This window comes from Rutidosis leptorrhynchoides, chromosome 4, assembly GCF_046630445.1.
Source record: "Rutidosis leptorrhynchoides isolate AG116_Rl617_1_P2 chromosome 4, CSIRO_AGI_Rlap_v1, whole genome shotgun sequence".
NCBI classification, from domain to species: domain Eukaryota; kingdom Viridiplantae; phylum Streptophyta; class Magnoliopsida; order Asterales; family Asteraceae; genus Rutidosis; species Rutidosis leptorrhynchoides.
Genome location: NC_092336.1, coordinates 98,771,266 through 98,795,092, shown reverse-complemented (window position 1 = coordinate 98,795,092; position 23,827 = coordinate 98,771,266). Strand labels below are relative to the sequence as shown.

Genomic DNA, 23,827 nt, shown 5'->3' with positions numbered 1-23,827 from the left:
AAGAATTGGAACAGTTGCTTATCGATTAAAGCTACCGCAAGAACTTAGTAGTGTTCACAACACATTTCACGTGTCAAATTTGAAGAATTGTTTAGCTGAAGAGGATGTCGTAATTCCTCTTGACGAAATACGAATCAATGATAAACTCCATTTTATCGAAGAACCTGTTGAAATCATGGACCGTGAGGTCAAACAATTAAAACAAAGCAAAATACCGATAGTTAGGGTTCGTTAGAACGCAAGACGAGGACCCGAGTTTACTTGGGAACGTGAAGATCAGATGAAGCAAAAGTATCCACATTTGTTCACTGATATCGCTCATGAAACAGGTACTACTCAAAATTTCGGGACGAAATTTTCTTTAACGGGGAGGTACTGTGATGACCCGAAAATTTTTGACTTATTTAAACCAATTCTCTATACGATTTATTATTTTAACACGCTAAACAAAGTCTGTTAGATTGAGTCTCAAAATTTTAGAACTGTTTCATATATACAATTACCTTTGATTACTCTCGACGATTCATGAACAATTATATGTATGTATATATATATATATGTACAAGTAAAAACGACTTTCCTACAGTAAAAATTACTTTGCTACAGTAAAACACAATTTGCTACAGTAAAACACTATTTGCTACAGTGAAACCGTATTTTGCTACAGTGAAAACGAGTTTGCTACAGTAAAACACTATTTGCTACAGTAAACACTATTTGCTACAGTGAACACTATTTGCTACAGTAAACACTATTTGATGTCGGCGAACTAGCAAACAAAAACAGAAAAGGCGGCCATGCGATCGCATGGCAAAAACACTGAAAACTCATGCGATCGCATGAGCTACAGTAAATCGAAAAGTACTATAAAAGGTCAGTTTTGCTCGACGAAATATTTCATAAATATATATGTACGTAAATTTTATAATTATAATTATAATTATAATTTTAATTTTAAGTTTAATAATAATAAAGTATATTCGAGGGTATTTTTAATTCGGGTTTCAAACCGTTTTAAAATAAGGAAATATTGAGTATTGTTCGGGGTATTGTTCTTGAATCCAAGACCAACCATACAGTCGTCTACCATCATTACGTCTACGCAATTTGCCTACAATATTGAATCGCAATATTGAACTGTGAGTTATAGTCTCCCTTTTTAAATACTTTAAATATTTTTGGGCTGAGAATACATGCAATTTATTTTAAACGCAATAAGACACAAGTACATACAAAATTCTACACTGAGTTAAACCGAAAATCCCTTAGCTTTGGTAACTAGTAGCTGCCAGTACATAGGATATGGACTGGTGGGCGCGAATAATTGTATATGGATCCATAGGGCTTGACATCCCCGTCCGAGCTAGAGCACTAGCCTTTTAACGGACGTATGTTATTTGAGTTTAAGACACGTTGATTTACGTGTATTAAAACGAATGGGGTAATTATCACTATAGCGTTAAGTTTAGTTACCAGGGTGCTCTGTTACGTAGAATCTATTGATAAACTTTTGATGAAATCTTGTGGTCTATCTTTATATATGTTTATGACTCGAGCAATTAAACCTATAACTCACCAACATCCGTGTTGACTTTTTAGCATGTTTTATTCTCAGGTCCTTAGAATGCTTCCGCTGTGATGTGCTTGTTGCCTGCATGGAGTCTCTCATGCTTTGTACAAAGTTTATTGCATTCAAAATAAAACTGCGTTGTGTAATAAATAATTGGACTGTGATGTCAACCTGTAAATTAAAGACTTATGTATTTTGGGGTTTTGCTTATACCTAAGCACTCGCCCACATGTTTATAACTTTCTATGTTTAGAAAGTCACTTATTTTAATGAATGCAATATTTTATCAAAACGTATCATATAGAGGTCAAAACCTCACTGTGGAATCAATGATTAACGTGCCGCGTCAATAGCGATTTTGACGGGTCGTTACAACACTACATGTATATATATTTTAACTGAGTCGTTAAGTCATCGTTAGTCGTTACATGTAAGTGTTGTTTTGAAACCTTTAGGTTAACGATCTTGTTAAATGTTGTTAACCCAATGTTTATAATATCAAATGAGATTTTAAATTATTATATTATCATGATATTATGATGTATGAATATCTCTTAATATGATATATATACATTAAATGTCGTTACAACGATAATCGTTACATATATGTCTCGTTTCAAAATCATTAAGTTAGTAGTCTTGTTTTTACATATGTAGTTCATTGTTAATATACTTAATGATATGTTTACTTATCATAATATCATGTTAACTATATATATAACCATATATATGTCATCATATAGTTTTTACAAGTTTTAACGTTCGTGAATCACCGGTCAACTTGGGTGGTCAATTGTCTATATGAAACCTATTTCAATTAATCAAGTCTTAACAAGTTTGATTGCTTAACATGTTGGAAACACTTAATCATGTAAATAACAATTTCATTTAATATATATATAAACATGGAAAAGTTCGGGTCACTACACCACATACTCCAAAATACTATGGAATATTTGACCAAGTACATTGGTTAACCCGTTTGATAATCTGATGTTGGACTTTAGTTTGAATTTCAACAAACCTCCCCTCAAACCTAAGTTCAACTAGGCCTTCACTCCAATGATAGTCCTGATCCAACCTAATTTAGTACCTTCCGAAACCTCAGAACACAACCTGACAGGGACCACATCAAGTCGACTTACGGTACAAGGCTCCAAGATAGACTCATCCATTGAGGGCGCGTAACCACGTGCACCAAGTACGGGGTGCAACAACCGTCGACATGGTCCAAATGTCACGTTGCGCTATCCACACATCCAGACTACAACCCGCGAGTATCCAAACTTCCACGATAACTCCCACTGTCAATTTCCAAAAGAATGTCCCTACTGTTTACTACCTTACCGCCCAAACCTGAGAGAAACCACCTCTTACGCACACATATGTTTCTTCCCCATATACGATGTATGACTTTGGTTTGCCCCATAACAAACCTCCCATCAAACCCAAATCCATATGAGCCTCCCTTTCAACGATAGGTCGGGCCCAACCTTTACCGCTGCCAAACGGAACTCTCAAACTGTCTGTGTGCGGACCAATGAGATTTCGATACAAGACTTCAGGATCAACTCAACGTTACCAAGGGAACGCACACATGCTGAGAGGTGCGCCCACAGCACCGTCCATCACATCCGGAATATATTTTGGCTCCCGTAACAAGGCTACATCTCTGAAAAATCACAGCCTTTATCGCCCGAAGATTTGTAAAACAAATCGTCTCGCCACTCGCAACATCAAAACCGGAACTCTCTCATAAAACTGCCGCAACTTAAAAAATCGTATCTCAAGATCCAACGGTCCGATTATCAGCAAAATTTTACCACTCTTAGAACAGTACTTCTGGAAACTACAGTCCAAGTTTCACGTCGATCCAACGGTAGATGAACCCTCTATGATTTTTCTCTCACTGAAGCTTCAAACCCGAATATCCGCAACTTCGAAAAAAACATAACTCCTGATGTAACGGTCTGATCACTGTCAAATTTTGACCACAATTAGATCTATACGTCTTTTACTTACAGTAAAATTTTCAAGGCGATTCGACGGTTAACAAACCCGTGATGATTTTGTCTTCTCTAACAGCTCCGAATACTAACAGTTTAAACCTGAATGGCAGCAACTTCGAAAAACTATATCTCGAGATCTAACGGGTCGATCTTCCTAAAATTTTTACGGCCACTAGACCTATGTATCTGTCACGTACGGTAAAAATTTCAAAGCAATCCAACGGTTAACGAACCTGTTGCGATTTTTATCCTCCATCTGTGCAGTAGAATCCGAATTTTGAAAGTTCATCATTCCCTCGAACGGGACCGCAAGGAATGATAACTTAGATCCGATACCCGGATCTTCCCGAAAATCTCTCAGCAACAAGACCCATCGATCCGATCATCGACCCCGTTGACTGATCCCATGATCATGATACATATTGCATCACATCATATACCCGTCGTTCGTTCACCATACTTTCAATTCGCCATCGTGCCCATACTTGAACCTTGAGCTCTGAGACCACTTGTTAGGATTTCGGAAGGCTCCAACAAGACAAGTGATTTAAACTAATTACTAACTCACGAACGACAAACGAATTAAAACGATAAATAAAGTACAAACGACACGGGTATTTAACGTGGTTATATCCCAACTCCAAAACACGGAGAATGGTTTACTCCACGGGCGCAAACCAGAGATTTTTCAGTATTATTTTCGTGCACATTTTACAATGAGGCTAGGGGTTACAATTTATACGAAGAGTTAAACTTGTCCACCAAGTTACATTTGTCCTTCAAGCAAAAGACATTCCATGAATATCTATTACTTGCTCCATACTTCATTCATACTAGAAGATTTAATTAAGGCAACAAGATCTCTACGACTTGTTCACCAAGTCAAACTCCCTTCGACTTGTTCCTTTGATCAAATTCTTCACACCTTCAACAATCTCCCACTTGAAGACTTTGAGCAAACTCTTCACTACTCAACACTACGTATAGCTTTAGAACCGTTGCTCTTTAATCATAACCCTTGTTAAATCCTTCTTTTAGTCAATTCTAATTCAATTTTGTATTTTCGTAATTACTATATTCTTTTTTTTTTCTTCATACATTTGATTTGATTTTTATCATTAATGTAAACATAAAATCGTAAAATTTTGATGTAAAAATCAAAATTAGTTGAAACAGCATCTGTTAGATCATCAAAAGCTAAAGTTGGTGTGCCTACTGCCTAAAAAGGGCATTATATTGCATTATTGCTTCTAAGTTTCATCTACAATCGTCATTTGTTTCTCTACATGATTCCAAATTGTTTTCTTTTCAGGTGTGTTTGGATGATCTATTTTAAAAGCTTACAGGAGCTTAAATAATACTCCATAGAACTTATGGTTTTCACGAGCTTATGATTTTTAAGCTTTGTTTATTAATAAAAAAAATAAATAAAGTTTAGCAAATAAATTCCTCCCATCAAACTTAAATAATAAGCTCTTAGCATATGATATGTTAAATTACATAACTACTTTTTGAAAAATTATTTAATACGTATGTATTATGTTGTCCTTTTTAGTCAATTTAAAGCTATAAGTTTCAGCTCCAGTTACTTTATCAAACACTTATGAAAAATAATAAGCTTCAGTTTCAAGCTTAAAAAATAAACTCCAACTACCAGCTTCAACTCCCGCTACCAATCTCCAGCTAATTTCACCCAAACACACCATTCACCTATGATCCTGGTTTGGACCGATTAGAAAAAGTTAATCATTTTTTATTTTTAAAACGCAGTTAAGAGTCACCGACGATAAATCCAGACGCGATGTCGGAACCAAAAACACCTACACCAATTTAGGCCCTATAATGTATTATGAACTAGATAGATAGCAGAATACATGTAATGTGAGAAAGTAAACCGAAACGACATTTTAATCTGTAAAAAAAGTGATAACATAAAAAGACTGTTACAGAAAAGGGTTCAATCAACATTTCAAAACCAACAAAAATCCTGTCAAAACTGAACCAAAAGAAACAACAAACATGAAGGTTCAAGTTTAACTTTGAGAAGCAAAGGATTCATTTGAAGATAGTAATTTGACTCTCTTGGTAAGATTTCTCATAGCATCTATAATAACCGATTTCTTTTCGATTCTAAACTGTAAAGCTAATTCCGTTGAGGGTGAAACGCCGTTCTTGAGTATCGATTCATCTTCCATTATTTTGGTGGGGAAATGATTAAGTGCTATCACGCATAACGCAATAAGCGTTCGAAGAGTAGATATTTCGTTAGCTAATCCAATAGGAGCCTCCGTCGATAGAGATTTGAGTGTAGTTAGATCATGTTTTTCGACTGTTTCCGCATCATTTGCCAAGAGAGCTCTCAAGGCGGCTAGTAAACGGCCTTCTACTACTTCCGCTCCACCGAGAGTCACCTAAAAAAAATATAAAAAATAAAAAATAATAAAAAAATTCTCATGGCCTGCAGCTTTAGGGTATTGCCATTAAAAAAAAAAATTATGTTTTTACAATAACAATTTAACCCAGATTTTTCTAATGACAGCTCGCCCTTAGAGCTGTCATTAAGAATTAATTTGATGCATAAAGTGGTGGTTAAACATTAAGCTAGTCGAGGGTAGTTATTTGCACAAAATGAGTGGTTATTTTTTATGTACAAACAATTTTTGCGTGTCCGAAAATCTTAATGACAGCCCTTAGGCTGTCATTAAAAAAATCCATTGGTATAGGTCTTGGATGACTTCCACCCGTTTGACCGATTTGACACGTCTCCTTTCAAGTTGATCTTTTAGCTTAACCCATTTGACAACTTAGAGATGCAACATTACCCGAATCGACCCACATTTACAGGTAATCAGATGATTGTTGGTATTTGATTGTTTGACAAATTAGGTAAAACGGGTAAATTCTAACAAACATAAAAGGGGGAAATGATACCTTGAGAAGAGCTTGATCTCCGTCTAAGTTCAATTTTGATAATATCTGTTGTTGCCAAGGTGCCGGTGAAGAGAAATTGGGATTCGAAACCCCAGCTGCCATGCTGGCAGCATCTAAAAGACCACCGTCATACTTAAGTTCGACACAATCGTACGGATTCGATGGAACCACAAACCCATAATCTAGAAGAAAAAGATCATTGCTCAAGCAACCATAGTTCAAAGTTAAATGATCGCGTTCTTTAATAGTTGTCCCCGCAACAACCTATATATAACACATCAAGTTCAATTATGTTTGCAAAAAAAGTAATGTTCGCTTAAAAGTGGTAACTTTGACCCATTTACAAGTAGAACGTCACCTACATACCTTTACTATCATCTTTGGATCTCCTGAACCTTGTTCTTGAACGATTTCGGCATTAGGGTTGAAGCTATGATTGCACATATCAATAAGAGGAAGCATCATCGGAACATCACTACGGTTTCCATTTTGAAGATTTTTCCCATGCAAACGGAAAGCTCTAGAAGAAACAGCCGACATAGCCCAACCTAATGACGATGCGTCAACTTGACGACCTCCAAATGGATGATCTTGTAACTTCACATCTTCAATTTCACGTCTCAATTCTTTCTCAAAATCAAGAAGAAACCGACATCTTTTATTCACCTGTACGTTAGGGATTGGAGCATTGTATGCAACATATAAGCGAATATTGTACAGTACGACAGTACGTTAAAAAATTGACAGTAAATAACCAAATGTAACAAAATGAACTACCTAAGAATCTAAGATAGACTTTGAATGTGCTTATATTGCTCTACGTTGTAACGATCATATGTTTAAGTGTTTATTTAACCATTAGGAACTGATTATCAGATAATTAGTTCCAAAACATAAAACCAAACATTCTGTGATAGCATCATATGATATTGTATTAATCAAAATGATGTAAAAGTTACCTGGTGAAGAAGAGGGGCATATTGCAAATTCTTAATATCTTCCCCCGGAAAGAAAATGGGTACGGTAAAAGTTTCTGGAAGATTGCTGATATATGGCCACCAAAAGGAACCGGTTTTTGCTCTCTCTTGAAGAAGCTTTAATCCCAATTTCATAGCCCATAGTTCCTCTGCCAAATGCTTTACACCATTTATTCAGAACTCAATATAGCCTATTTTTTGCAAAATAAAGTTACTAACAATGGCTAAAACAAACTAGCTAATTTGAAGTTGATATTTAAGTTTATTTTATATACAAGGTATTAAAAAAACCACCAAATATTTGTCAAGTTCTCAACATTGCTCAACTTAATCACTGAAAATTACAATAGAAGCAGTAAATGCATATAACAAATGCAATCATAAACAAGTAAACGACCTTTAAAATGAAAAATGGTCTAACTAATGTAATGTTTGTTTTCTAATAAGTACTAACATATAGAAATCATCAAATAGAACTACATATAATATATAAAAATAACAATTAATCACTACAAAATTACATACCAGGAACATGGCGAGATAAATTGACCATATTGGAGTACGACCCATCACCATTATCAGATTCATTTGACGGAAACCGCAACGGAATGTGCTCCGGCAACGCAATTAATTCAGACCCTTTGGGGATTTCTTCAGAAGCAATCAATCCAAGCCCGTATGGACCGGAATCTGCAATTCGAACAAAAGGGTGCACAAAAGCACCTTCTTTTTTGACCCATTTGATCAGGTCAGGTGGGTGTGGAACTAACCGTTGTGGAGTTCCGGCAGCGGCGGAAACAGTCGTGAAACGGCGGCGGGAAGATGGAATCCTGGTGGTGGTTGGGTTTATAGTGAAACAGTGGTGCTTAGTAGCTACTGACATTATCTTGTTCGACATTTTTTGTGAAATTTGAGAATTTGTGATTTGGGGATACGAATTCGATTGGTTTGCTATTTGCCGGCGGGTTAAGAATTAAGAAATGGAGGTTGACAAAAAACACCCTGATACTTTCATTGTATAGATATCTGGTCCTTAATATCTACCCTAAAAAGAGTAGTTTTTTTAGTACTCCGTAAAAAACCCGATTAGTCATTCTTAAAAGTTGTCCGCTTCGAATTTTCAAAATTAGTTTAATTAATCGATCAACGTGATGGGTCAAAATCGATTTGGTAATCAAAGTCAGTTGAAGTCAAAATTGATCAGCATTTTAATATTAATTTAAACAAAATGAACAATTTTAAACAATTACGTTAAAGTTTATATTTATGGCTTTCTTCTATATTTAAACATATCATTTTTAAATTTTAATATTTAAATATATAAAGTACAATCTAATTAATCCATAATTAATTTCCGAATGTCTGATTACTTCATTCAAAGTTCATATCGATTAGTTTGTCTATTAAATTATGCAAATTTATAGATTGTTAATAATGTTTCATCCACCAAACATTTTAGAAATTCCAAGGACAAATATATTTTTATAAAACCAATGATAAATATATCTAAAAAAATTCCTCGCTTTCTATTATATTGTATTTGACATATCAGTATTTATCAAAGATTTAAAATTTCCTATTATATTGCATTTGACATAACAATATTTATCAAAGTTACAAAATGTAATCATCGACTCACTTGCACTACATTTGATTTGATTCACCGTATATTTTGATATACATGAATTTGTTGTTAATACTTTCGATTGGGTTTTTTCTAGATATTTGGCTTCTAAGGTCAGTGGCGGAACTTGAAATTTATAACTAGGAGGGCGAACACTAAATTTTTTTATCATTATTTAACAAAAATAAGCATCGTCATAGTCATATAAATACGGTAATAAAAATCATTACAACTCGGCTCGACGACCTTTGAGCATTTTAAAATCATCGATAACATATTCCGAATTAAACTTTTCAGCAATTTCTCGTTCGATATAAACCACCAAATTATCCTCTAGATAGTCATCAGACATTTAATTATTTGGAACCACACTAAAAAAAATAGCATAATGAATCATATATATGCAATAGCGTAAATCAAATTGTTTCTCATAACACCACATGTCCCTGAATCAAACTAAGGATGAACTACAATAATATAATAATATGATAAATTAATAATTAATAATGATAATGATGATAAAAAAATCTATAAACACGGCAAAATATATGCCGACAACTGAGACAAATTTATTTACATGAGGTTTATATGCCTATATGCAATATTTTTGGGGTTATTCATAAAATACCTTGATTTATATTGGGGTTTCTTCCACTTAGACAGCAACTATGCGAGGGCTTCTTCCATTTGACAGCAGTAGGGACAATACTTGTTTTGCTTTTGAACCACTTTTTTGCTTTTGTTTTTGCAGTAGAGAAAGAATTAAAGAAATGGAAATTTTTGAAAATGGAGAAAGGAAAGGACGGTTTGGTTATTATTATAGGAAAAGTCAATGCTGCAAACTTAGGATGGCTAATAAAGTATATTTATTTTTTGACCTCTAAAATATTAAAATATTACACGCATGACTAAAAGTTTTAGGGAGGCGGGTGCCCTCCTTTGTCTCAACAAAGATCCGCCCTTGTCTAAGGTTGATTGGAATGTATGGCTCCATCATCCTATGAACTATGAACTGTTTGTAATTTTCCTAGCATCTTGCTAGTATTTTTATAATATTCTGTTGTTCTAAAAAAAAAACAATAGAGATTTTTAAGATTTTTTTTTGGGTCCGTTGTTTTGTTTTATTTTTTCTAGCTCCCGCTAGTTTTAATAAAATATTTGACTCTGTTGTTCAAAAAAAAAAAGATAAATAATAGAGTTTTTTTTTTTTTTTTTTTTTTTTTTTTTTTTTACATTTAACAAAAAAGAGAAGGGCATGTGGTTAGAATTAGAGTATTTCGGATGTGAAGGACTAACTTGCAATTTCATAGAACTCGCAACTGCCGGCAAAAATTCACCGCCTGGTGTTTAACTGCAATAACCATAGCATCGCAAAAGAGTAAAAAAAAAAAAAAAAAAGTCTAAACTTTATGAGAAAACAATTTTACAGCACAAAACAACAAAAAATAATAAAGTTATCTCAATAAACGAATATTATTACATCACAAATTGAATTATTGATGCGTTGAACCACAAATTATAATCCCTCAGATATTAAAAAAAAAAAAAGATTCCCAATTTCTTCACACCGTTGAATTAGTTACTTCATAGCAACAACAAGATAACGCACTCATACTCTCTCACACACACAAAATAAAAATTAAGTCTTTAACAAAAATGGATTCATCATCATCTTCAAAAGCAATACGATTCATTTCGCATCAATCTTTCTTCTTAGCCGTCCGATCAAATGATCTTGAATCGGTCAAACAGATAGTCAACGATGGTGGGGATATTGATACAGGGTCACTGTATGGTTTGATGACGATGCAAAACGACGCCGGAGAAACAGCTTTGTATATAGCTGCTGAGAATAATTATTTTGAAGTGTTCTGTTATTTGCTTAAGTTTTGTGATGTTGAAATTGTGAAAGTTAGGTCTAAATCGGATTTTGATGCCTTTCATATTGCTGCTGAAAGAGGTCATTTAGGTAATTTCAGTTATGATTATTGTTTTTTCTTTCTTTCTAGATCTTATCAATTTGTTTGCTTGAATCTTGAGCTATTTGTGTTTGTATTGATATTGCTAAATTTTGTGACTTTTTTATAAAACCAAAGTATGGTATTTGTTTGTTTGTTATGTAGACTATGGATTGCTATATTTAGTTGTTTAAGGTTTAATTTTATTGTAATCATCAATCTTCTTTTTTTTTTTTTTTTTTTTTTTTTTTTTGTAATCATCAATCTTAGCAGAGCATATTTGGAGTATTTACTAGTAGTATCTTGAAAGAAAGAAAAAGTTAACTAGTTTGCTCAATTGTACAACCATGGTGGAACTTTTATTATTTGGGTACTGAAAAAGATTAAACTTTATCATATGGGCATCGAAAAATTGTATAAAAAATTTGATCTTTTCATTTGGGTATGGGAAAATTTTTTAAAAATTCATATGAAAAAGATGATAAAAGGTTGATCTCATTTGGGTAGACAAAAAGGTTAGATTTTTATTCATGATACAACTCTGCTACTGTTGGCAACTGTAAAGGGGTGAAAATTATGTGTAAATTATCATTTAGATATGAAAAAAGATTCAATCTTTACGCCTAACGACTTACGCTGTTATGCATCCAGAAATCGTGAATGAACTTTTAAAGTTATGGCCTGAGCTTTGTAAAGTATGTGACGGAAAAAACACGTGCCCGTTATATTCAGCAGCTGTCAAGAATCATCTGGATGTTGTGAATGCCATTTTAGATGCAGATGCTACTTGCTTAAGAATAGTAAGGAAAAATGGGAAAACTTCATTGCATACAGCAGCTAGATATGGTAAAACAAATATGGTAAAAACGCTTATTGAAAAAGATCCAGGTATTGTAGCGATTAAAGATAAAAAGGGTCAAACTGCGCTTCATATGGCTGTGAAAGGACAGAGTACTGCTGTAGTCGAGGATTTGTTATTAGCTGATCACTCGATTTTAAATGAACGTGACAAGAAGGGTAACACTGCTATACATATCGCTACTAGAAAATGTCGATCTCAGGTATTATTTTGACTTATAAATCATCTCATTTTCATATCACGTTATTACACTAGGACAAGAAGTTATAAGTAATTTTGATGACTTTGATTATGGTCATCCAACAACTTTTGATGATAAGTTACAGAGGTGGCAAGTTCAGGTCATTTACTAATGAATGTGTCAATTTGGGCCGTGTTTTATTTTTTTGTCTCTACAAAATGTTGAATAAAAAGTCATATGAGTTGACCCCTAAAGTCTTTTTTAATTTTTATTAGACCGGTACTAACCCGGCGTCAGAAATAGTTCGTCAGATGAGGAGGATGAGTCTGACGCTTTTGAAGCCTGTTAACCCTGCGTCAATTTTTGACGCCAACAAAGGTTAGTTGATTTTTTGACGGTGGAGTGAGATTTGGTTGAGCCAATCACAAGTTTTTGCCATTTTATATTTATATTTAATTTATTTTTTTCCCACCCAATTTCCAATCAGATTTTACCACTTCACTCTCCAAATATTTGACACAAAAACTTGACATTTTGGGTTAACGAGAGTCAAGTACAGTCACAGCTAAAAATCCATTTTTCACCAAAAAGTACATCATTCGCCTCTGACATCACAGTCAGGGTTAGAAACAGTCTTATGGATACAACTCCTTAGACTGTTTCCAACCCCGACTATGATGTCAAAGGCAAGTAGTGTACTTTTTGATGATGTGGCAATGTCAAGTGGTGAAGTATTATAAAGGGAAATGTCAAATTTGAGTTTTAAATTGTGTGGTGGGCGATGTGGTAAAAATATTGTTGTTAGTTGGGTATAAATTATTTTAAATAATAATATATGAAAATAAATGGTGAAATCTGATTGGCTGGAAAATATTTGACACACCTTCTCTCTTCCTTCAAATTTTCGACTGACGCCCCTTAGCCTCAAACTTTGACGCCCCGTTAGAGGCGTCAAGGGCGTCAAACTAGTGCCACATTGGATTCCATGTCATTTGACGGATTTTTTTGACGCCCCATTATAATCAGTCTAATTAAAGGCTTAAGTCATGTTAATCAAATATCTAGATTATTTGCATAGATATTTGTTCATAAATTTTAATTGAAAAATTATTTGAGTTTTGCTAACACATGCACATTTAAAACTTAAGATTTTCTTAAATATCATAATCATAATTAGTATTATATATTAATACTAACTGATAGTTACCATTTTTATGCGTATATTAAATACTAATGATATTTTAGGAAATTTCAAGTTCATAATGTTCCTTAATATATGCAACGGGTCATACGTTAGCAAAAACCTTTTTATTTATATACATTTTTGAAAGACAAATTGGCGTTTTTGGGTCAACCCGACCCGGCCCGACCTGTTTTGACTCGTACATGTTGCCACCTCTTGTACATTTCTTTTTATTGGGTTCGATCTTTGTTTCTGCTACTGTAATCGGTATAAATTCGTTCAAAAACTTTGTTCTGAAATAATGGGTGTGAAATTTTCAGATTGTAAGTCTGTTGCTGGGCTACACTTCAATCAACGTCAATGTAATTAATCTTCAACAAGAAACTGCAATGGATATAGCCGATACGCTAAACTACGGCCCACCAAAGTTAGAAATCATGGAAGCTTTAGGTGAAGCAGGTGCGAAACACGCTCGACATGTTGGTAGATTCGATGAACAAATGGAACTTAAACGAACCGTTAGCGACATCAAACACGAAGTTCACTCGCAACTCTTACAAAACGAACAAACCCAAAAACGCGTATCGGGTATCGCTAAAGAACTAAAAAAAATCCATCGAGAAGCCGTTCAAAATACCATCAACTCGTTAACCGTCGTTGCAGTTTTATTCGCGTCAATCGCTTTTTTAGCCATCTTTAATCTCCCGGGTCAGTATTTGAGAACGGGTCAAGAAGCGGGCGAAGCTAATATAGCCCATACTCCAGCTTTTCGAGCTTTTTGTCTTTTTAACGCGACATCACTATTTATTTCGTTAGCGGTTGTGGTGGTTCAGATAACGCTTGTGGCGTGGGACACTCGGGCCCAGAGACAAATTGTGTCGGTTGTGAATAAGTTGATGTGGGCCGCGGGGATTAGTACTTGTGGGGCGTTTTGTTCAATTGCGTTTGTGGTTGTTGGGAAACGAAGTGCGTGGATGGCTATTACGATTACGGTTGTTGGTGTACCGATTTTGTTAGGGACACTTGTGAGTTTGTGTTATTTTGTTTTCAGGCAACATTTTGGGTATTTTGGGAGCGATTCGCAGAGGCGGATTAGAAGGGCAAGTGGAAGTAAGTCGTTTTCGTGGTCGCATTCTGCTAATATTTCGGATGATGAATCTGATCATGATAGGATATATGCTCTGTGAATGTTGGGTTTTTCATTAGAAAGCCTAAAAATCAGAAATATGTTATATTGATTGACAGTTTCTATCAGGAGATGTATTTATCAATCAATAATCTCTAATAAATTTTGTAGGGTTATGTACATATTGTATAGGGAAATGGGTTTGTTCTTGTTTAACCACGGTCGATGTAATGGTACATGTGCCTAATGTTTTGCATTTCTCCGGCTCGCCTTCTTTATCAAAATTGATATTGATAAAAGTAAACAAGAAAAAGATGATATCTTTAACAAATCGATCCTTTTTTTTTTTTGCAGCACAATAAATGAGCAAAATCGATCAGAGACATTACAGAAATATAATTTTGCAATTCTTACAAAAATGGCAATGATGAAAGTTCAGATACCAGTATTTATTGTTTTTGATGATGATATAAAACTGGCATATGACACATACAATACGAATAAGATACAAAAAGGTAATCAAAACCGCTGATATGAAAAAGAAGCTAAAAGGGATTCTTCAAGCTCCTTGAAACCTCTGTATACCGTATCAGTTTGGCTCTGTGGCAACGCCAATCTCCTTACTTCAGTCATGTACCTGAAGTTCAAGTTTTCGCTTAGTAATTGAATCTAAAAAAATTTATCTCAAAACCAAAGCTAAGTGTGACCTATACATGTGGCAATTTCAACCCAATAGTTATAAAAAGATAAATCTGGTGTGTGTTTTAAAACATGTAGGTCCGTAAAAAAGAACGCAGCGAGTTTTCTAATGCACATTACCTAACCGCTTTACTTCGAATTTTCCTGCGACAATTATCCTTTGGGATATTACTAGCTACAAAAATATCTATAACCACATACAAACTGACATTGTATGATTTATGTACCAATCAAATTACGTTCATTTTTCTCTTTCATACCCTTCTCTCATTGGGTAATTAATCCAAGCCATTTTTAATATTCTTTTGCATAAATTTTAGTATGGCTAGCACATCTCTATACTTTTTGTAATCACATATAACACATTAGTCGTATATTTAAAAAAAAATCTAAAAAGATTAAGTTTGCATGTCCACAAGTTGAAACCCGTGTAAAACCACTCATTTCGACCAAAACCACTTTTGACCCCAACCAGCCAATTTTGCCACCTCCAAGGACCAGTTTGGTTCAATTCAGCAATTTAAGAAGTAAAAAGAGGATGTGTTCAGTGATGAAGCCTGAAACCGTCATAAAATTGCTGTCTAAAATTCAATGAAAGATTACCTGTTTGCAGCACTGGTTATCTTATCACGGATACCATGATTAATAGCAGTTCTTTGATCCATTGAAAATGTCCCTCGAAGAATGAGAGAAGCCCCAATTGGGCTTGTGCCCATCCCCTGTGCAGAAACAGACAATGTCCATTCACGAAGGACTACTAAAACCGAACGCAAAAGCCTTAGTTTAAGGCTCGGGGACAACAAAACTGCTCCACTCGATAACAACTGCTCATACGTGTTTAACACAGGTTCTATTGCGCCTTTGCAAGCTGCTAAAAGTGATCTTGCAACATCTTCATCACCAACAACTTCAACGCCTGAAATCAATCGATCCTGCAAATAAAATCAACCATTTTATCAAGTAAAATGTCTAAAATACCCTCGAGGAAGTATGGATCAGAGAAAGATGAAAAGTTCATACCAATGCTGCTTTTTCGAGCTGTAGACATAATGTATCTAAAGGCAGAACAGAACTATCTCCAGGGTAAACATGTGAACCGATCCTGTTTAGAACCGAACAAGCTTCAGCAATGCCACCTTTTGAGAGAGCCTGATCCATGAGTCTGGCCCACGTGTCTCTTACGATGCTGCTGTCAGTGTCACCCGAATAGCTTGCAAAATACAGCATTTCCAAACATATCTGAAATGCACAACACACAAAAATCAAGTAAAAAAATCTGGTGCTGTACCCTGGATGTGAAACCCGATTAGTTAAAAAACAAGAGAAGCGTTATACCTCCCAGAGTTCAAATGGAACGGCATATTCATTATATAGTTGGGTTATGCTTTTCAAATCGAGTGACAACTCCTTAACCTTTTCCATGACAGTTTGTAAAAATTCAGCATTGGAAACATTTGGGGCAGATTCTGATGTACTAGGGGCAGACTCTATTTTAGAAACTACACTCTCTAGTTCCTCTTTGATTTTGATCTGGAACTGGAGAACGGTTAGCTTTCCCTCAAGCAAGTCCAGCAACCCACTATCTCTCGAAGAATTCATCATGCTGTCACTATCACTCGCACTTTTGGCCTGAATAACCGCATTACTTAAGTATTGCCGCCTGAAATCAAGAATGTACCAATAAGATATTGCCTCAGTATTTAAAGGTAGAATATTAATATAGAACACTTGACTTCATAAACTATCATGTTATCTGATTTAGCTTAACAATTTTGGATATGAGAAGATAAGCCTGCATGGTAGGAGAGGAAACTGTGTTCTGATTACAGCAATTCAATGTTTTATCTCCGATGGTCATTATTTTTTTTTAATTAGGTTGAAGAAATATAACTGTAATAATCTGTCATATTTGAGATTCTAATTATACTAGAATAATTGTGCAAAAACCACCAAAAGGCATAGTAGGTCAACTGCAACTGCACATAATCACATGGTTTAACCCGTAACCAACCCTGTATATAGGCGTCATTATAAGTAAAGGTACCTCTGGACAAGTGTAAGGAAACTTTCCAAACCAGTAGAACGCCTTTCTGCCAATCGCAGAAGTACATGGGCCGCAAGAACATGCTGTCGTTTTAACACGTAGTATCGTGCTAAGAGCTCAAAGTATTTTGTTTGATGAGCAGGAATGGGCACTCCTGATTGGCGCATTGGAGAGGCTCCTGATGTAAAACCAGAAACAGCATAGGCCTACAAATATGGTCAACAGAGGTCAACAGTAAGAGATTTTTTTTTCAACAATTTTCATCAATAAACAAAATTAGGCACCATTCCCATCCTTGAAATATGCTTAAAAATATGTTGACATTCTCAGAATGACAACTGACTTGGTTAAAAATTAAGTGAAATGGAATGAATGTATAAATAAAAAACCTCTTGTGTAGGTTCGCGACCAGCATTCTGTAAGAAAGGTACTAAATCAGGTCCTCCATATTCCAAAAGTTCATCCTCGAGCCCCAAATCGATCAGTGTTCGGTACAGATACTCGTGAAAGATTCTGTCAGACGATTGCACACCAAGCTGGATGATCTGGCATATGTATTTCTTCTTATCAACTGGATTAAGGGACTGTGCGGTCGGTCTGATCGGTGAACCGAATTCTCTCGGTGAAACTTCCCCTTTTAGAGACCTTAAAGCATTTGCGATGATGTCATAGCACCTTTCTCTCTGAGCAAGTGCATGTTCTCGAACTCCAGTATCTATTTGCTCATTAAGAGCATCCCCAGCAGGGTCTAGGGCCTGTGCCTTCTGTAGAGGCAGGCGAACCACAGCTTCATAAAACCTGCAATTATGGTCCTATTAGTTTTGCAACTGACAATTCATTAAAAAAACAGAAGGAAATGTGTGTTGGCCTGTTGCATTTAGAGGTGGTAATTTTAACCCAGTTAGTTAAAATAGGTCAATTGGGATAGTGACTTAGCTCTAACAAGTCAACTGGATCAAATTGCTTAATAGATAATGGCTAAAATTGCTCAAAAGTCACCAAAACTGATTTAAGTGCAGAGAAACCTCAAACCACCTGATTGAAATTCTAATTATTAAATGTATACTAAATACTAAATACTATACTTCAAATAGTCAACCCATTTACTTGAAAATGAAAAAATTGGATACTGTATCAAATTGCCTAATAAATAGTGAGTCAAACGATTCAAAGGTCACTAAAATTTATTTGAGTGCAAGAATCCTCCTGATGACTTATTACAAATATAAACTTACTCATTAAGTAGCATACTTTTTGCAATCTAATTTGACACGCTAATTATTTAAAGAAAACAAAATAAAAACTTGAAACTTTTGTCAAAACTTACAAAAAGTTACTTACATAGCACATGAGATGTATCATTCACACTAACTTAATTTTTAAATTCCTCTATTTTCATAATCCCATACCACGTGGTTTCGTGAAATACTTTTTGTATGTGCAGTATTTCTTAAAAGTGTATCAGATACATTGACCCGTTTTAACATGTTACCCAAACTTTTCATTTTGGCAGCCCAATTTGATTTTACAATATTAACAAACCTCAAGCCCTCAAAGCGTTTGCACACAGTTTGGAGATCTGCAGACTCAGGAACTCCACTCAATTTACTGAACGCATCTCTAGCGAGTGTTTCACTCTCGTCGGTGTTAGAAGCAGTAGCAGCTCTCTCAAGACATTCGACCGCCAAGTAGAACCTGTAATCAGATTCTTTGTAAAAACTTGGACAACCTTCGCGTAACCTACCACTAATATCATCCACAGTTCCCCTGCCATCCGGACCCGTGTAATACTATAAAATTCAAAAAAATACAATATTAGTGATATTACGGAGTATTATTTAAAAATTAAGATAGTTTCATATGGATGAACTATATTGTTGTACCTCCATTAAAGCAGATACAAGTCTTGTAGCGAGTTTATCACCCTCTTCAGAGCAGACTAGCTGGTGAAAACTCATTTGAACCAACGCTTGTTTTGTGATTAAGTCAAAGGCTTGAAGTAAACGGGTCAAATGGTGTTGCGAAAGAAGTTGAAGAAGAAATAAAGCTTCGCCACATCTAAGAAGCAGCTGTCTTACACACTCCATTGACCTCACCTGTAATCCACATATTTTATTGAAGAAAAATAAATAAGCTGCAGTTTTGACTTATCCAGCACCTTTAAAAATCTTATCAATAACTAATATCACTTAAAGGTGACAATTTTTACCCATGACATTCACTAATGAATGAGTTAATCCAGATGAAGTTTTATCTCTAACGACATGATAGATGGAACAAATTTAAAAAAAAAAAGGGGGGGGTTCACAGAAAACAGGTTGAAAATCACCAAAGTGCACCTTAGCGCATGAACTCTAGAAAGTTATTTAATTCAAAGTTCACAGATTATTAAAAAGAAGCCAATTTGTAACCATACTAAAATCACTACTTATTTACAAAAATAAACACATAGATAATTAAATTGTTTGGACGGTAAGTGTTTTATGTCAACCTAGTCCATTCATACTAGCACATGAATAAAAATATTTCGACCCAACCCCCGACCTGCCCATTTTGCCACCAAATCTATAACTTGAAATTTGAAATGCTTGAATTTACTATTTACCTCCATGGAAGCTAGTTCTGTGGGGCTGTATGGAAGCCGTTGTCTTTTACTAGACATGGCTGCTTCACTAGAATCTAAATTCCGAGCATACGGACTAAATATATTCCTTGACATATTCCATTCACCATTTGCCATATTACCACCAGTTCCAATCAAAATAGACCCCGTTAAATCACCCAAACCAACACTTCCATAAAGTCCTCTTCTTTGATTCCTTCTAGATCTTAAAAAGTTCTCTAACGACCGAAGTTTATCTTCAAGAACTTTCATTGCCTCTATTGAAAGCCTACACCCAACTATTCCACCTCCATTTGTAACGTCAGAAGAACTCATAACAGGAAGTTCCCACACAGGCAGAAGCAAACGTGATGCACACAAACATAAACCTTCATAAGCACCTGAAAAAACCGGTTCAGCCTCTTGAACTACTTGACCCATGCTAAACCCGCCCGCACCAGTTCGGGTACTAGCCAATGCCCCGCTACCTTCAAGCTGGGGCATACCCACAACTCTTGGATCTTCAAACGCTTCAGCCGCCTTCTCAGCAACAACGTTGTTTATAAAATGTTCTGTGTGAACGATCCGTGCTGCTAGCATTAGACACATGGCAGCCGCCTCACCAGGACCAAATCGGTTAAAAAAGTCCTCGAGTATCGTTCTTGGTGTATTAGACTCTAACAACCTTCTTAAAATATCAACAGGCCGATTAAAAACAACTTCCATCATCCCCATAGTACTAAAAATGATAATACGCCGTCTCGGTAATATATGCTGAGTTGGCAGGTCGCCTCTAGCCCATAATTTCCCAGCAAACTTATCAGATGACTCGCCAAAGTTATCATATCCACACAATTCTAGCTTTGAGTAAAGTGATTGCACGGTTGCAGCTATATCGGGTAATGGTAGGACTTCGGCCACGGCCAACATTCGGCCTTCAACGGGTAAAGAAGATACACATTCTCTTAATGCCCTTGAGCTTCTGACACCTGTCCCTAGACTATTAGAGGTTGATGATGAATGTGTAGTTGAATCCCGATTCACAATCAAAAGTGATGAAGTAGTTGAAGGAGACGAATCAGATAGTACAAGTGTTGCAGATGAGTAATGTGCTGATTCTATCTTTAAAGAAAGATCTTCACTTTGAGATCGAGCTGCAAGAGAAATTGGCCCGAACGACAGAGCACCACCAACCCCTAAAGGTGGGGCGGGCCGTGTTGTAACCAACTTTAAACAACTTGGTTTTTGAAGATTATTACTGAATGTTCCGCTGTTTCCACTAGATTTAGTAGTTGAGAAATACATTCTTCTACCATCTGATAAGATTGCAACAAGATGAAGCCATTTTGATTCTACTGTAGATAAAGGAGACATAGAAACTATAGACGCTTTTGATGATCGAGCAGCTGCTGACGACCTGCCAGTACTATGTGGGTCCCTTTGATTGATCAAATTCTTCTCCTCTGTCACCTTTTTAAGTGGTCCATCACCATTTGGACCTAACGAGTAAACTTGAATTTTCATTTCTTCAGTCCGAGCATACAATATGTGCCTCTCATTATCGACAGCCATTTCAACAATAGGATCTACAGCGCCAAATTTGAATGCAGTTGGTAATACCCACCTGAATCAAGTAAAAATGGCATACAGATGATTGAGATGAACATAACATAGGTCATACTCTTAACCCTAAATAGGAAATATTGAAGCTCATTAGTTCTTATTGGTGAGTGTTTGGAGGCATTTTTGATTATCTAATAATTGCACTACTTCAGATATTTAGGAGTCAGATAATGAGTTTGGATGATCAGTTCCATACCTGTTGTAGCAAAACTGATTAGTTATAATTTATTATAATTAGTTAATTACCATTCTTGATACCCACAACTTCATTGCTCAATATGTCAATACAAACTATATTATTAAAATTATAAAGAATTCAAAATAATAAACATTGCTAACAAATAGATTACGAGAAAAAAAAAAAAAAACATTGTTATAGTTAATAAAAATGTTAAATCATATTTTTAGTATGGATACTTCAATAACATATCAACCCAGCATAAATTTATACAACTACTATCTCATAGAAACAACAAAAAATTATCTGATTATGAGCCACAGTCACATAATCCGTCTAAAAAACTAACACTCAAATACCTTTACAGATCAATACTATCAGATAAAGAATTATTAATTGTGTACATAGACTCATATTTATACCTTGAAACAACACTGCCGAGACCTGCGGTCAAACAAACTTTACGGCACTGCTTGTGCCAAGCCGACCTAGATTCATAATGCATCTCATATATATGTCCATCGCGTCCAGCCATATATATCTGACCTCTATTTGTACAAGCAATGCATGTCATTGTAACTTCATCAGACGGTATCGTATATTCTGGTAGAGGCTGCAATGAAACCTCTGCATATGGGTCTGATCCATCACCACTTCCAGAGCAGCAAACTCCAATAAGAATCAACTAACAATCAAACAACATATGATGTGAACAAAAAAAGCTAAACCTCGAGTATATTATATAGTACAGTACCATTTTTAACAAATAGATATCGAATAAACAATAAACAATACATAATGATTACCTCAACGGGAGTTGCTAAGACCAAAAGATATTGGATAGCCTCAACAAAAATTCCAGGTTTGACTTTGACCAAACCAACTGCACAGATAGCCTGTTCATCACCGCTGTATTCAGGACACTGGCCATCCCTATATCAAAAGATAAACAAGTTAACGATAATATAATTCTTAAGTGTGTAGTCACAGATGAACTGGTCCACAACCACACAGACTGAATAAATATCAAAGTGTTCCATATCATCAAACAACTAAGCTATATAAATTCCAGTAACGATATTTACCACTTATCAAACCGCCAAAGAAACAAAGAATTATCTACGGATGCCCAAGCTCTACGAATCTCGGGAAAAATCCCACATAGAGCAGTGCCTTCCCCTCCAGCAGAATTGTATCGTTCTATAAGTACTGACGGTAGCTCCCTGCTATCTACCACTTCAACTAAAGGAGGCCACTGCAAAAAGCCAATGCAGCATGTCATCAGCATGATCAACCACACAGTGCAAAAGAACATGTATTCTAAAGTCACAAATATAAAAACGCCAGCAAAAGGTGTCAAATTTCATAGCCAATACTAATTACTAAATCAAATATGTAAATCGATATCAAAACATCAACAGTAACTCTTTATAAACATAGCTATTGGCTAGCAAAAGGTGTCAAATTGATAACATTCCTATGTAATAGGTCCATCTTATTTGAAAGCCATTAAATTTGCATTAATGTGACACTCATAACATACCCTGGCAAGCTACACTTCAACTTTTTATTTCCATAACTGCTACATCTAAACAACATGACTTACTTCACAAGCTCTAACTTAAATAAATAAATAAACAAAAAATAAAATTAATGCATTAATACCTCTCTAGGGTGAGTGGAGTAAGGGTGACTAGTATATCTAGAAGCTTCTAGGGCTTCTTCTAGATCAAGCTGTGCAGATACATCTCTACCAATACGGTCACTCACTACCAGACTTGCTTTCGTGACGTCACGCATTACGATCTCGTTTCCCCAAGACATTTGCGCGAATTAGTTAATGACTGACGATATACAATTACAAATGTGAATGTATGATTTACGGAAGTATATTGATTGTAGCTGAAATTGAATTCGACAGTTAGGGTTTTGAGATGAAAATAGAAATTGGGAGTTAGTATATGGAGTATGATGATTGAATTGAATGATTGATTGATGAGATGATTGAATATGAATCAGGGTTTGTGTGAAAGTTGAAGAAGAGGGTAAAACATGTTATTAGGGTTTATATATAAGTCAAAAATTTTGGAGTTTAATGGATGTTTGTGAAAAAATAGTGGCGGGCAAATTAAGCGGTGTCTGAAAATAGATTTCTCAAACTATAAAAGGGGGCGATTCAATACATACATGAATTCTCTATAGAGAGGATTAGGGAGTACTTTTTTCTATTTTTTCATAAACTAAGGGGTTGTTTGTTTTTTAT

The 23,827-nt window shown here is 35.3% G+C and overlaps 3 protein-coding genes across 3 annotated transcripts; 1 reads left to right on the top strand and 2 right to left on the bottom strand.

Moving 5' to 3' along the window:
- Nucleotides 1–5,523: 5,523 nt before the first annotated feature.
- On the bottom strand, nt 5,524–8,402 carry LOC139844569 (uncharacterized). Its single transcript, XM_071834794.1, has 5 exons — nt 8,013–8,402; nt 7,470–7,636; nt 6,877–7,176; nt 6,511–6,774; nt 5,524–5,990 (listed from the first exon to the last, which is right to left on the bottom strand). Exons 1-5 carry the CDS (start codon nt 8,383–8,385, stop codon nt 5,613–5,615), a joined length of 1,482 nt encoding a protein of 493 aa, XP_071690895.1. The 5' UTR covers nt 8,386–8,402; the 3' UTR covers nt 5,524–5,612.
- A 2,274-nt stretch (nt 8,403–10,676) lies between these two features.
- On the top strand, nt 10,677–14,634 carry LOC139844568 (ankyrin repeat-containing protein At2g01680). Its single transcript, XM_071834793.1, has 3 exons — nt 10,677–11,080; nt 11,721–12,130; nt 13,613–14,634. The coding sequence occupies exons 1-3, from the start codon at nt 10,768–10,770 to the stop codon at nt 14,477–14,479; spliced, it is 1,590 nt and encodes a 529-aa protein (XP_071690894.1). The 5' UTR covers nt 10,677–10,767; the 3' UTR covers nt 14,480–14,634.
- Nucleotides 14,635–14,749: 115 nt separating this feature from the next.
- Nucleotides 14,750–23,604, bottom strand: LOC139844567 (nuclear pore complex protein NUP155). The gene is made up of 13 exons (XM_071834792.1): nt 23,230–23,604; nt 22,650–22,819; nt 22,371–22,497; nt 21,987–22,249; nt 19,767–21,387; nt 19,045–19,257; nt 18,704–18,951; nt 17,551–17,959; nt 17,162–17,367; nt 16,453–16,777; nt 16,138–16,356; nt 15,721–16,049; nt 14,750–15,055 (listed from the first exon to the last, which is right to left on the bottom strand). The coding sequence occupies exons 1-13, from the start codon at nt 23,386–23,388 to the stop codon at nt 14,938–14,940; spliced, it is 4,407 nt and encodes a 1,468-aa protein (XP_071690893.1). The 5' UTR covers nt 23,389–23,604; the 3' UTR covers nt 14,750–14,937.
- Nucleotides 23,605–23,827: the final 223 nt, after the last annotated feature.

What these genes read in the sequence shown, in the direction of transcription:
- LOC139844569 (XM_071834794.1), bottom strand. Translation starts at nt 8,385, where the DNA reads ATGTCGAACAAGATAATGTCAGTAGCTACTAAGCACCACTGTTTCACT. An exon ending in TTTATCTCGCCATGTTCCTG is followed by an intron (nt 7,637 to 8,012) that starts GTATGTAATTTT and finishes AGCATTTGGCAG; the next exon opens with AGGAACTATGGGCTATGAAA. An exon ending in ATGCCCCTCTTCTTCACCAG is followed by an intron (nt 7,177 to 7,469) that starts GTAACTTTTACA and finishes CCTAACGTACAG; the next exon opens with GTGAATAAAAGATGTCGGTT.
- LOC139844568 (XM_071834793.1), top strand. Translation starts at nt 10,768, where the DNA reads ATGGATTCATCATCATCTTCAAAAGCAATACGATTCATTTCGCATCAA. An exon ending in TGCTGAAAGAGGTCATTTAG is followed by an intron (nt 11,081 to 11,720) that starts GTAATTTCAGTT and finishes TTATGCATCCAG; the next exon opens with AAATCGTGAATGAACTTTTA. An exon ending in CTAGAAAATGTCGATCTCAG is followed by an intron (nt 12,131 to 13,612) that starts GTATTATTTTGA and finishes TGAAATTTTCAG; the next exon opens with ATTGTAAGTCTGTTGCTGGG.
- LOC139844567 (XM_071834792.1), bottom strand. Translation starts at nt 23,388, where the DNA reads ATGTCTTGGGGAAACGAGATCGTAATGCGTGACGTCACGAAAGCAAGT. An exon ending in GTCGCGAACCTACACAAGAG is followed by an intron (nt 17,368 to 17,550) that starts GTTTTTTATTTA and finishes CCATATTTGTAG; the next exon opens with GCCTATGCTGTTTCTGGTTT. An exon ending in TTCCTTACACTTGTCCAGAG is followed by an intron (nt 16,778 to 17,161) that starts GTACCTTTACTT and finishes TCTTGATTTCAG; the next exon opens with GCGGCAATACTTAAGTAATG.